This window comes from Lagopus muta, chromosome 4 (assembly GCF_023343835.1).
Source record: "Lagopus muta isolate bLagMut1 chromosome 4, bLagMut1 primary, whole genome shotgun sequence".
Classification (NCBI taxonomy): domain Eukaryota; kingdom Metazoa; phylum Chordata; class Aves; order Galliformes; family Phasianidae; genus Lagopus; species Lagopus muta.
Window position 1 is genome coordinate 69,033,901 of NC_064436.1, and position 13,811 is coordinate 69,047,711.

Genomic DNA, 13,811 nt, shown 5'->3' on the forward strand with positions numbered 1-13,811 from the left:
AACCCAATGCTGAAAGTTCATCCAAGACCAACCACCTAAATCACCTAACGGTTCTAAGGGATTTAAGACAGTTATGGCATTTAGCCATCACACAGCCTGTTATCATAACAGTGACCCCAAACTCATAAATAACCCATTCTCAGACTGCTAATAATATTCTGCAGTATACCTGTGCTCTATATAGCAGCTCAGTGGCTCAACACAAGTATTAACTGCCCCAATGATGAAAGAAGACTTCACATCTGGGTCAGGATGAGTTTGTAGAGCCTGCACAACATCAATAACGTCAGTATATCTGTAAGAGAACAAAACAAAACAAGGTTTCAGAAGAACAGAGCAAAACCTTTTGGCATCACCTCTCCTTCCTATCTCTCATCATCGAGAAGGTTGAAAACTCATGTCACTTTTATTTTTTGTAGCTAAAAAAGAATTAAAGTAAGGACTGCCATGTTGGATGGGGCCCTGGGCAACTTGACCACTGGCGGCCCTCTGACCCACAGCAGGGATGAGGAATGATACCGTTATTTAACATCTTTTCCAATCCAAAACTATTCTTTTTTCTACGAAATGGAAGGAGAAAAAATACAAAAAGATGGTAAATACTGAAGGGAAAAAATAAGGATTGGTTCTTATCCTTATTGCAGCATGTTCATTCTCTGTTTAAAAAAAAAAATAAGCAAGACATGCAGCACCTCAGGCTTTCAAGTTTCTATTTTGAGGGAAAAAACACTGCAAACTGAATGGGCATTTCCTTCTAAAAACTACAAATTTGTTCACTGATGATTGTCTAGCATTCACTGATCTTTCAAAAGTTGATGGCACCGTTTGTAGCCAAGAGAGATGATTATAGCCTGTATTTCATACCATATCACACTTCTTGAAATTAAATTCCGTTCTGAAGCTGCACAAATTAGAAGTTACCAAAACGTTCTCAGTCATCTAATGCCTCAAACACAATGGATCTTCCTCTGAAAGAAACAGGGAGGTGCTCCACCCTCATTTTTCATCAAAACAATTTCAGTATTTTTGCAACCTTACAAAGAAAACGGTACGTGAAAGGTACAACATGAAGCTAGCTAATGCTTTTCTGCATTCTTTAACAATTACAACATTTATTGTGTATTTTACTATTTTGTTAGTTGCAAAGTATAGGTCTGTTGCCAATAATTCATTTGTGTACCAACAGGAACTACAATATGCAACCCTCCCTCTATGCATTACAGTAATGCTACAGAGAGACATTCAAGAATATTCACCTGCAGATCTAGAGTGCAGCTGGCAACGTAATCTCATGTTGTCTGTGCTCTATTGTCCCTGCCTGTCACGGAGTTGACTAGATCAATTTATGTCCGTGACAGAACCATGACACTGCCTAAATCTATGGCTTTAAATATGGGCAACCAGGGCTTTTATAGGTCTGAAGGAGATGTGAGAATACAAACATGAAGACAAAACTGATGAATGTGAGCATGAAACAGCCTTGGAAGGACCATCACCTCTCTATCTAGGATGTCTGGGGCTGTTGTGGGGGGGACAGGAATATCTGTTCCACTGGAGTGCTATTTAACAACAGAATCACACAATGAACAGGTTGGAAGGGACCTCAAGGATCATGAAGCTCCAAGCCCCCACCACAGGCAGGGCCACCAACCTCCACATTTCATAGCAGACCAGGCTGCCCAGGGCCCCATCCAACCTGGCGTTGAACACCTCCAGGGATGGACGGGGCATCCACAGCCTCTCTGGGCAGCTGTTCCAGCACCTCACCACTCTCTCTGTAAAGAACCTCCCCCTGACATCCAAACTAAATCTTCCCTTTTTCAACTTAAAACCATTTAGTCAACAGACTAGGGTACAGCTGGAAAGGATAAGAGGCCAAAAGCCAATCTCTCAAACAGAGGATATAGACCAAATTCAGTCTTTCCTCCCACGTCAAGAAAGGAAGACTTTGTATATTTGTGGGTATTTTTTCCTGCAATGGAGCAGCAAGCAATAAAATTAACAAGCAGCAGGAAAGTTGAGTTTAGTGTGTACATTAAACAGAATTAAGAGAGAACCACGCATTAGAACTGAAACGTGAATGCCTGCAAGTGATGGAAGTACATTAAAAACACCTTGGAAACAGGAATTGAACAGAAAATCCCCTACTCTGTGCTACAGTCCAAACAAAGTTCAAACACTTACCCTTGCAAGACCACTAACAGCCGCTTGCTCCTCCTGGCATAGGCGGACTGACGGACGCTGTGCTTTTGCTGAGCCTCCAGGACACCAGAGAGATAACGCTGGAAGTGGGCTGCACTAAAACACTCAGGGCTATCCATAGTCTGTCGATAAACTAGCCACCTGAAACAACAGAAAACAACAACAAAATAAGTGTTCTGACATCACATTTCCGTTTACTTTTTGTTTCGACCCACCAAAAAGCAACCCGACAATCCTCAAGGCTCCACACCTCTCATAACACATGGGAAAGTGGAATTTACTTAGTTTTCTATCATTTCAGCATGAACACATTCCTTCAATCAGTGCCAAAAGGGTTTGTGCTTTCTCCTTGTTGTGTTTTTGTTTCTGTGTTTTTCTTTTTTTACACAAATGATGCACATCATCACACGAGCAATTCTGATCTTCATTCACAATGCAGTTATCAGAACTTAAACTAATGTGATTTAAGAACTCTGGGCATGAAAATATTTCACTGCGAGATGTAATAACAGCGTTTGTGTGGAAAACTTACTGAAAGTTGGCATTACAGACCATTCAAAACTCACCTGAAGCGTTCACCCTAGAAAAACAACCACCAAGATATTCCACATCAGCTTGCTAATATGAAGACTCTGAGTTAAAAGTGACACAAGACAACAGTCCAGAACCTTACAGAGATTCAACTCTTTACGGTGCTTGGCTGTAAGATTTAAAATGTCTTGTTTCCCAGATCAAAGATCTATATTAACACATGGAATGGTAAATCCCTACAGCGGATTTGTCTTTTTGCAATACATGTCCTGAATACACCTCCCTGCTGCACATACAGAATGGAAAGTAGGGCAGATTAAAAACAATGCTGTTGAAAGGATCATTAATACAGTCTTTTCTCCAAGAAGAAATGATGCAGTACCACGTAAGTCAGTAAATGGAAGCTCCTAACATTGTGACAAGCTCACTTCCATGCTTCAGACAGGATTCATTTGGCCCTTTTATGATTCAGCTGCCCACAGCATCAGTGGCAGTTCCAGATCAGATCTATAATGACAGCTCTGCTATTTGGAATAAGGAATATCAACAAAGAAATTCTGTGGTGTTTTTCTCCTCTGAATCTACCTTGCATTGCAGTTAAATGAGATACCCGAAATAATTGAGTTGTACTCATTTAGTGCTTCCCCATCAAAAATACACCCTAGCCTGTGCTGTGCAGAACTATTTAAAAGTCCCTGGTAATAATTACAAGAATAAATTCAATAATACAACTAATTACAAGTCAGAAACCGAGATATTCTTTTCAAAAAAGTGAAGCATTCCTAATTCTATTTCCTTCACATCGAGCAGCTCTGATGATACACAACACCACTGCTATGGACACCGAAACCAGAACCATACGAACCTCCCATGCTCCTTGTTAAAAGTGATGAGAAAAGCACACAGATCACTGGAGCGACATCCTGGAAGACCTGTTATGATGGTGATAACCACCTGAAACACAGGGGAGGAAAGGGAAGAACTTGAAAGATGAGAAATGAGCCTGCAACGTATGCACATAATGCTTTATCTCCATAAAACCTCAAATCAAAATACAAAAATCAAGCGGCATTAACTCACACAAACAGCAAGGCAGTGAACAATGAGTGTAAAGCATTTACATATTCAATCAGATAATAGATCATTTAAGAAAGATGTTTTATCATTGTTTTCATACCTTAAATACAATGAAAGGATAATCAAATACAACAGACTATTATCAAAAAACCATTACATCAAAACCTCACCTTAAAATCTACACTAATGTAAATATCAATGCAAATGTGAGACAGAACACTGCAGACACCAAAAAGATTATGATGAAAAGGGTAAATTTAAATACATACAACAGCGTTTGAGAAAACAGCTCCAAGGAAGTGATGATGTATTTTGAACAGCCCTGCTGTCAAACACAGAGAAACACCAGGTTTCTGAAACTGAATGCTGAGTGTGTTGTAAGGAAAACTGATGACAGCTTTAAGCAAAACTCTGTGCAGCTTTGAGGAGGACTGGGAAGAGGCTGCACAGTAACAGCTCCAACATGGCAAGAGTTTTCCTGCATACAGCAGCCCTGCTGCCATTCTTTGCATTCTTTGAGGTGTTCAGAGAGGGATCAGAGCAGAGAAACACAGAGAGAGCCAGAGTGCAACTCCAAAGCATATATAGCTCTAAACCACGTGGTACAGAGGCAAGCAAATGAGCTCTGGAAATGTGGTTAAAAACCACTCTGTGCTGTGCTGAAGGAAATTACTCTGGTAATGGTTCCTATTACTAACAGATTAATTACCTCTTCCAGATTCTAGCCATATTATTGCTGAAGACAGTCACCTGTACATTATTTGTATCCTGTTTTATTTTGGATGCCCACAGGCATTGAGTATATATAATAAATATAGAGGAAAAGATTGAGTGCTTTACAGAAACTGGTATGAATGTTAAAAGAATCTTTAACCATTCACAAAGACATTTAAACCAAGTTTAAAATCAGATCTAACACCAGAAGGAAGGGCTTATTATTTAATACTTAAATTAAATGTCAGTATGGTGGCTGAGCTAGACCCTAGGAAATAAGGCTGTCATCATATTACAATATTCAGAGAAAAAGGCCATATTTCTGCTGCCTTGGTTTTGTTGCTGACAGCAGACTTCAAATGCTGGAAAGTTACAAAGAAATAATTTCTACTGAAATCCTATTTAAAGCACCCCGTAAGTTTGACAATTGTTGCTGCCCCTATAGAGAACAGAATGTTCCACAGATAATATCAGCAAATGTTAAATATCATGTGCTACCTCCATGCTATTTAAAGGACTTATGTTCCAGAGAACAATTCCATTAAATTATTCAGCAATTCATAAAAACAAACTACTGCTTCGGGGCTGAATCTCTGGACATGAGAGAAAAATGTTCAGTTGAAGATCTGCTCCTCATTTTCTGCCTGTATTTTATCAGGTTGAAGGGCCATCAGCACTTCCAAAAGATTGTTTATATGAAAAAGAAAAAACAAGTCACATAAACAGGGAAACAGGACAGGGCAATTTATTCTAAGGAACAGACTTGAAGCAAGCTCAGGATGAACTGGTGGTACTGGAAAGGAGGCAGAGAGGGTTTACATCTGTCTTGCAATGGATGACACTGCATCATAGAATGGCTTGGGTTGGAAGAGACCTCAAGCATCACCAAGCTCCAACCTCCCTGCCACATGCAGGGCCACCAACCTCCACATTTAATACCAAACCAGGCTGCCCAGGGCCCCATCCAACCTGGCATTGAACACCTCTAGGGTCAGGGCATCCACAGCCTCTCTGGACAATTATGTAGTAAACAGGACTAGGGATGGGAGGCAATGCTGTACTGCTTGCTTACCTTATCGCTTTCGGCTCTGCTGTCAGGAATGGTTTCTGACTGTTGCAATAAAATAGGAAGATGTGCTGACATTATTGGCTCACGACTGACACTGCTGACAGCGAAGTGCTGCATGAACCTTTCAGGAAAGAAAAGATATGTTCTCCCAGTTAAGAGCAAAATACTTCATTTGTATAACTAGCTGGGAAATTACTCCAGTAGCATTGTGAAAAGGTCAAACAGAAGCTTCCCAGGGAGGAAATAATTCAAAATAATTCAAAAACATATCAAGTGGGAAGACAGGCTTAGTACATAAGCAATTTCTAGACAAGCATTACGTGTACCAAAATATTTTTTGCACTGTTCCTTTTGAGCCTAATGCCTTAGAAATAGAAATCATTTCTCACCTCTCTAACTCTGGGAGGGCAGCAGATATTTTCAGCTCATTGCATCTTTCCCCAGAAGGAAAAGACAAAGAACTGAACAGCTTCTGAACACTGGAATGCCTAAAAAAGCACAGAATTAATTGGTTAGTTGAAAGAAAAGCCTAGAAGTTTTTCTTCTTTAAACCAGATGGCACAAAAAACCAAAAGAGCTTTGCATTAAGAATGCAGCAATTTCTTTTTGAATCATTATCAAAATCTGTGTCAGCGTTTTTCTGATAACAGCACATAGTTAACCTACAATTACACGTAGCACGAACTTACAGTCTCTTTTGTTCCACAGACAGGAATTCTTCCTGGACAACCCTTAAAGATAATCCTGAGTTTGTCTGGTTTTGCCATGAAGAGAAAACCTGCAACAGAAAAGGACAACTCATAAGAATCATTAGTTTGCAAAATTTGTGTTAAGACTTGCCTTCACTCACCTATAAGATACATTCATTTTAGCTAGCCATTACAACTGTCTTTCACAATACTGGTTTTGTTGAAAGTATTCAAAACACAGAGTAAGTCTCCACAGATTAGATTTGAAAGCTTTACCAGACTGGAACATTTATCACTCAGTCCTGGCATGCCTAACTACTACAAATGCAAAGCACTTACAGTCCAACTGCAGCACAGCAGGAACTGAATTCATATATATCTCCTTTAATTACTGTTCTAATTACCATTAGGTAAGACTGCAGCAACCTTATTTCTAGAAATTTAAGAAAAAATGTCTTTTCACAACCTACTAAGTCCTCATTTCTCTAGGGAACAGTATTTTGGCTGACATCCTACTGCTCTGGCCAAGTCACATTAATATGAATGGCATTCTGAAACTAGAAATCAGATTCAGATGAATCATGCAGTCGTTTAAGCATTCAGTATTTCCCTTCTTCTCCTAAGTAAAGGCAACTGCCATTGTCATTTTTCACAATAATTTTCTACAAGATGAAACAATTTGGGCAGAGTGTGAGGAGGAAGACTGCTTGCCATTAACAAATAGGCATCCCAAGCACAATGAACACCGAGACAAAACACATGAAAATAAAATAAAGTTGTGATATTAACAAAAGCCTGAATTGCTTCTGCAGAACGAGCCACGCAGCCAAAGAAATAATGGCTTCAAGAAATGTGTAGAAGAGACCAAGGAAAATGTCTACGAGGGATGGGAAGAGGGACTGGTAAACAGAAATATGTCCTCTTTAGAAGTCAAAGGGCTGGGTGAAAACGCAGGTCAGATTGGGTGAGAACTTGTAAAAAGAAACCAAGACAACTGGTTTACAAAAAGTCCCTTTTGTATGACTGAAAAGAGAGGAAAAAAGCTGCTACAGTATTATAAAATACGAAAAAACAACAGAGAAAATCCCAAAGCCTAAGCAAAGCCACCTCAACTATCAATTACAGTGAAGATGTGAGAGAAACTGCTGCCTCTTTGCAGGATCCTCCAACCAGATTCCATTGCCGCGTGCTTAAAGTCTTGCAACCAACACTGCAGTTCCAAGGAATAGAAAGCACTGAGATCTGAAGGGATGGGGAACTGCTGTTTTCTATTTCAAGGGGGGCTTAAAGTAATTAGATCATACTTACATGAAGCCTGTTAAACAAGGGACCACATGTCATACGACTGCAGAAAAGTAAAACCATGAGCTGCAGTTCAGTGAATCCCTGCAGCTACTGGTCTGTCGAGCAACAAACGTGTCTACAGAACTCCAGTTGTACGTGGTTTTAGAATAGATTTTGGAGAAAAGCAATAAACAGCTGAAGAAAGACACTAACAAAATATAATACCTGATTCACATGGCTTACATACTGAGGAACACCTGGTCTCATGCACAGTCTTCGTTCATGAGATACCACCTCCTAGACAAACGATACGTTTCATCCACTTGAACTCAAGCAAAGTTTGATGCCAGATCAGAAACTGATAAATCCTAAAAACTGTGACTTGGTTGCTGAAGTGTAGGTTCCATGACACCATCTGCAATGATCTGATATGAACTGAAGTGAATCAACAGGATTGTGAAGAAACTAAGTTGGATGACCATCGTGGAGCACTGTGATGCTTTAGAAACAACTATCTAATGAATAACAGTGGAATGCACCAGACAAAAGTATGAGGCAGGTAAGAAAGAAAGCAAGAATGAAGACACAAGCACTACTAGAATCAGCTGGAGTGTCAATGGTGAAATAATTGAATCATTACAGTTGGAAAAGACCACAAGGATCAAGTCCAACTGCCAATCCATCACCGTCGTGCCTATTAAACATGCCCCAGCAGAAGGGGACCTGAAGGTGTTCCTCAGAAAAAAGGTCTGCTATCTGTTAACTCTAGACAATATCACAGAATCATAGAATGGCCTGGGTTGAAAAGAACCACAATGATCATCTGGTTCCAACCCCCTTGCTGTGTGCAGGGTCACCAACCAGCAGACCAGGCTGCCCAGAGCCACATCCAGCCTGGCCTCGAATGCCTCCAGGGATGGGGCATCCAAAACCTCCTTGGGCAGCCTGTTCCAATGAAGTAGTAGTGCAAATTCAAACTGCAGGCAACTCTGAACTACTGATGAGCACTATTATTTTGTCTATAGAAGAAAGAAATACCCCTCTCTACAATACTGCACACAGTTTGGATGTCTACAGTCAAAAAAGAAACAAATCAAAAGAGAACTATTACAGTGATTAGAGGAAAGAAGAACATTTTTATAACGGCAGACTAAAAAGGATCTGGTTTTATTTCATCAGGCCAAATAAGCCAGAAAGAATAGGTCTGAAATCTCTGAATAGCTCAAACATTCCCACTGGGAAAACTAAATAAAACCAGGTTTAAAAGTAGACCTAATAAAATCAGTTAGAAATTCAAAACCAAACAAAACATCCCCAGCCAAACATAGTGGGAGAAGTCAAAGCACTTAAGATAAAAGAAGGAGAAATTTTATGGAGTCATTAATGCTACCAGTGGGGACTGTACACATTGATCTAGGTGGTCTTTTCCAGTCCAGGCTTATGATCGCCTGCTAAAACCCCTGTGAACTCCTAAAATCTCCAGACTCACTTCCTCAAAAGCTATTGTTATAAAGTTTTGCTCATTAAAAGCCTCTGCATTCGAATGCATGAGGCCAATTTACTCAGAAAATAGTACAGTGCCATATGGGATACTTAAAGACTTAAACCAAACTTCCCAAAGGATCACAATCCGAACGTGTCTAACCACAAGAAACACAATAGAACCTCTGCCACTACATGCAATTGCTGTAGCCAATTATACACCAGCACTACATTTAAAATGCAACCACTAGAAAACAAGCCTTAGAGCAATCACTGACTTCAGAAGACAAAATGAAAGCACATGGTGACCATTAAGCCCTAGCAAGCAGCACAATCACTAGAAATGCACACTAAGTTGAAGTTTCTCAGACTTAGTGCAAATTCCTAAGACCAGGAGCAATCAGCTCTTGGGAAGGACTACAATGCAGGGAGGCCTGAAGCCGTTTCAAATCTGCAGAAGAGTTGCCACAGCTCTTGCAGGAAAGCCAGATTCCTGGCTAGAAGAGATCCTCTGAAAGTCTCCATACCAACCTTCTGATGAAAGCAGGACAGACCAGCTTAGCCATTCATTTCCCCAGCCAAGTTTCCAAAACCTTCAAAGCTGGAGATTTGCTTTCTGAGTTCCCTATTCCATTGCTGCAGCTCTCTCTGCTGAATACCACTCTCCTAATATTCAGTTTGCACCTTCAAAGCTGCAGTCTGTGCTTACCTCCCCTTGTTATCTGCCACTAATGAATAAGATCTCTGCAAAAGCCCTTCCTACAGTTGTAGGCTGCTATACCTTGAAAAAAGCTGAAATATGAAAGACAACAAGCAGTTTCTAAAATCAAAGCCCCCTTTCAATACCCTCCATCCATTTTCACAGAAGTTTTCAATCTATTTCCTAACCTGTTGCTCCATCAATATTAACCACCTCTTCTCCCTTCCAAAGTGTGAGCATGGAGTTGCAAGGAGAGGTTTTGCTTGTGATAAACAACTGAAGAATGATTCCATATCTTAAACTTTCCTGCACCTACTTACCAGATGACAAGCTTTAGCAGCTCTTTAATGTGAAAAACAAATCCCTTTTTCTTTGTAAACGTAGTTACTCAAGGCAGATGTTAACACATTCAACTCTTGTCTCTCAAACATGAAGGATAATTGTTTTGAGTGGGGAGAAGAAAAAAAAGAAGTTTCTAACCTTTATTTACTTTACCTGTGAATAAAAAGCTTTATAAATCTTGGTTTTGGGAAAAAGTGCAATCATCAAAAAGTTGTCTCGGGTATGGAATTCAATTGGTAGATGAGCAAGCAAGGAGCTTTTGAAGTCTACAAAGAGAGCAGCAACAATGCCAGTCGAATCCTAGAAAAGGAATAAACAAGATAATTTGTGAATAACAGTTGTTAAAGTGAGAACAAAAAAATCTTAAAATGTTAAACATATCAAGAAAGAAAAGTGAAAGTCACAGCTGGCACTCATAAAGGTCTTAATGGCTTAGCTTCCATAGAAGTGGTGTGCAGCAAGAATTACCTGCAGCCACTTGCACAACTTCTCAGTTTCTACCTTGCAGCAATTAGCAATATCATAAACGTTAAAAGAAAGCCTCTGAGATTGTTCCTACAAGCTTTGAATCCTTAAAAGCACTCACACAAAAAAAAACAAACAAAACACTTTAGTTTTAATATCTATTCCTTCCCCCAAAAGCTAGAATTCTAGGCCTGCTGAAGCATTACAGAGCCACCCTTATCTCATAGAGTCCATAATATCATCAAGGTTGGAAAATATCTCTAAGATCATCCAGTCCAACCATCCCCTATGACCAAAATTCCCCACTTATCCATGTCCCCCAGTTCAACATCTAAACGTTGAACAGCTGTATATCTGCATCCATCTCCTTTGACACAGGCACTCCAGAAGAGTAATGTCAATCTGACATCAAGAGGATGGCATGGTGCTATTGCAAACTGAGCTGAAAGAACTCTCCTCACTGATTTTAAAAGAAGGCTCAAATTGGGGAACATTTACACAAGTAAATCAATTCAATGGTATCAATTCAGTGACATCTGCAAACAGGACCTCTACCCTTTGCTGACTCAGAGGTGAATTACACCCTTTGCTGACTCAGGGTTTAACTATAAAAGTCACCTCCTGAAGTCACTGAGGTTACTGAACAACAATAAAAAGGCATTCTAGGAGGAGAATTTCTCTTAAGAGAAAATGCTTTTAGCTTTTGGACCCACAGACTTAGATCTGAATTCCACAGGGTAACAAAGATGTCATGAAGAGCAAGTGAAAAGCAAACTCACACGCTGCAATCTGCATGTGAAATGCCCAATCTAATTATCACTCCATAATATTTATTCACTTCATGACTAATGACCAAATCAAATACTAGATTCAAGTACTTACAAACATCAATACTTAGTAGAAATTAACTAAGTGTCTCTAAGCTTTATACAGTTAGGATGCCTTGCTAAACTTTACTGAGACATTGAACACTATAGAAGAGAACTAAACCTGGAAGTTTGGAGACTGGGGGGCAAAGCAGCCTGCTGGATATTTTATCCTCTTTTACCCCCTAGGATGGCTGGTATTATGCTAGAACAGAGCAGAGTGGTGCTTCACATCCCAGGAAAGTAGAGATTGTGTCTAGCTCTCACAAGATTGGAACAGGATGTTATTTGCTTTCAACCTTCACAGCAAAGCTTTGCGAGCAATGTGCCCTATCCTCCAGGGCTGGATGTCTGTGATCCCCAATGACCAGTGCTGGATGTCTGTGATCCCCAACAACTCCAGGAGCATAGCTGGCAGCTAGATGCTCAGACTCCCAGAAGAGAGAAGCTTACAACACGTTAAGAGGCAGAAATGCAAACTTTTGCAAGTCAGGGAGAGAAGCATCTTGAGACAGCTGCTAAGAAACTGTAGCTCTTTGTATCTTTTACTTGAATCCCAGCATTTAATTATCCTCCACTTTTCATCAATACTGTCCTCGCAATAACTTGAAGAAAAAACATGCTAACAATTACCTTTCTTCTCCTGACACTTCTCAACATTTAAGCTCCCCACCCTTGCATTACGCCAAGTCAGTTGAACAATAAAATGCTCCCTTGTCAAGGTTTAACTTGACACAAAAATCTGGCACCAGGTCAAGAATGATATCCAGGTCCCATAAATAGCAAGTTTTATGAAAGTGAGTGTCTTGACTCAAACAATAGAAGGAAGGTCAGTGTTAAAATAGCTTCTTAAACGACCACGGGGCAAGCAATACGATGTACAAGACAAGGCAGCTAAGGTAAGATTCTCTCCATCGTTTTGAATAACACACTTTTATTGTATTTTACTGTTTTCTTCCATTATATGATGAAATGGAGGCTACACAATGCCTTCTGGAGGTCACTGAACAAAAGCGTAAAGCTGCACCTGAAGAGAACAGAAATTAAAGGAAACAAAGATTTTTTTTGGAGGGTGCTTAGCAAACAATAACCTACCCAAATAATCTCTTTTCCACCCTTGAAAAGCAATGGTTAAGGCAGCGTGCCTGCCTTGAAGAGGAAAGCAAAAAGCTTTGCAGCCATGGACCTAACTTAATTTCACTAAGCCAGAAAGGCAGACTGTTAGGTGGCAAGAGTTAGCAAACTAAGTGGAGAGACATAAATTGATCATGAGAATGGCAGAAGTATGCGCCTCACAGTGTGTCTTTTAGCACCATTACTTGGCATGTGCACAATCACAAGCAGCACGTCGTTCTGTTTCACCTCTCAGCCTGGAGAACACGGAGCAATCCCTCCCTGCACCCTGTCAGTTACACAACGCCCTACGACATGAGACAGACACTCTCATGACCCTTGGAGATAAGGAGTGCACTGCCACAAATGTTTGGCTGAAGGTTAAATGTATTTTGAACAGAATGCAGAATTTCACTCTCTGACACAGCGCAGGATTTCACAATGCCTTGAGCTTCTCTCTGCCTGGTCTATCTAGGTGTTTTATGAATGCTACATTCAGCTTTTCCATTAAAGAGCAATTTTACACAGTTAAAACACTGCCTAATAACTCACCTCTATTCCTTAAAGCTTCACGGACCAATAACTGACTTAGCCAACCAATGCTAAAACTATAGATCCTAGAATCATGGAATGGCCTGGGTTGAAAAGGACCACAATGATCATCTAGTTTCAACCCCCCTGCCATGTGCAGGGCCGCCAATCAGCAGACCAGGCTGCCCAGAGCCACATCCAGCCTGGGGATATGTTTGCATCACTTACTAGTTTTATACACACTCAGAAACATAACTAACATTGAACACTTTGAATCAGTACCCTCAAAGCAAGACTAAAATTTGATTTAAAAGTTTATGATAGAAGGAACAAACAAAACCACTCACCCCATCATACAGAGAAACGGAATTGATGTGGTCCTTTGAAATGGAAATGCTGCCATGGTGGGGATCGCAGAATAGAATGCCATCTGAGAAGAAGTACAATTTGCCTGCCATTTGAAAGGAAAAAAACAAGAGTTGTTTAGAGATATATCAGTATCTCAGCATTGTGTGAAGAATGTCTCTTCTGTCTGAGGAACAAACTCTGTTCTTGCAGGATCTTATCATATTTTCTGTGGAATATACCTCAGTAAAATTTTGCAGTAGCTTTCAGGCAGCACTCAGCACGGTTATCTGTTGCTCACTGGGTCTCACTGAAGAGAGAAGTAATCATGGCTATGTTTATGTCTGCATTTGCTTTAGTCTTACCCCTTGAATCTCACTGATCATGAAAATCATCAAATC

The 13,811-nt window shown here is 40.2% G+C and overlaps 2 protein-coding genes across 2 annotated transcripts in view; one reads left to right on the plus strand and one right to left on the minus strand.

Annotated features, from left to right (window-relative positions):
• Positions 1 to 7,959, plus strand: part of PTPRA (protein tyrosine phosphatase receptor type A) — a 553,533-nt gene extending 545,574 nt beyond the window's left edge. Inside the window, exon 21 of the mRNA XM_048943627.1 lies at positions 7,129 to 7,959. Coding sequence (XP_048799584.1) covers positions 7,129 to 7,250 — 122 coding nt within the window. The 3' untranslated portion in view covers positions 7,251 to 7,959. The remainder of the gene's footprint in view (positions 1 to 7,128) is intronic.
• DNAAF9 (dynein axonemal assembly factor 9) overlaps positions 1 to 13,811 on the minus strand; it is a 67,373-nt gene that overhangs the window by 16,374 nt on the left and 37,188 nt on the right. Inside the window, exons 21-28 of the mRNA XM_048943616.1 lie at positions 13,413 to 13,516; positions 10,244 to 10,390; positions 6,283 to 6,371; positions 5,983 to 6,081; positions 5,597 to 5,714; positions 3,599 to 3,687; positions 2,185 to 2,343; positions 170 to 295 (exon numbers count right to left, since the gene is read on the minus strand). Of these exons, the coding sequence (XP_048799573.1) occupies positions 170 to 295; positions 2,185 to 2,343; positions 3,599 to 3,687; positions 5,597 to 5,714; positions 5,983 to 6,081; positions 6,283 to 6,371; positions 10,244 to 10,390; positions 13,413 to 13,516 (931 nt within the window). The remainder of the gene's footprint in view (positions 1 to 169; positions 296 to 2,184; positions 2,344 to 3,598; positions 3,688 to 5,596; positions 5,715 to 5,982; positions 6,082 to 6,282; positions 6,372 to 10,243; positions 10,391 to 13,412; positions 13,517 to 13,811) is intronic.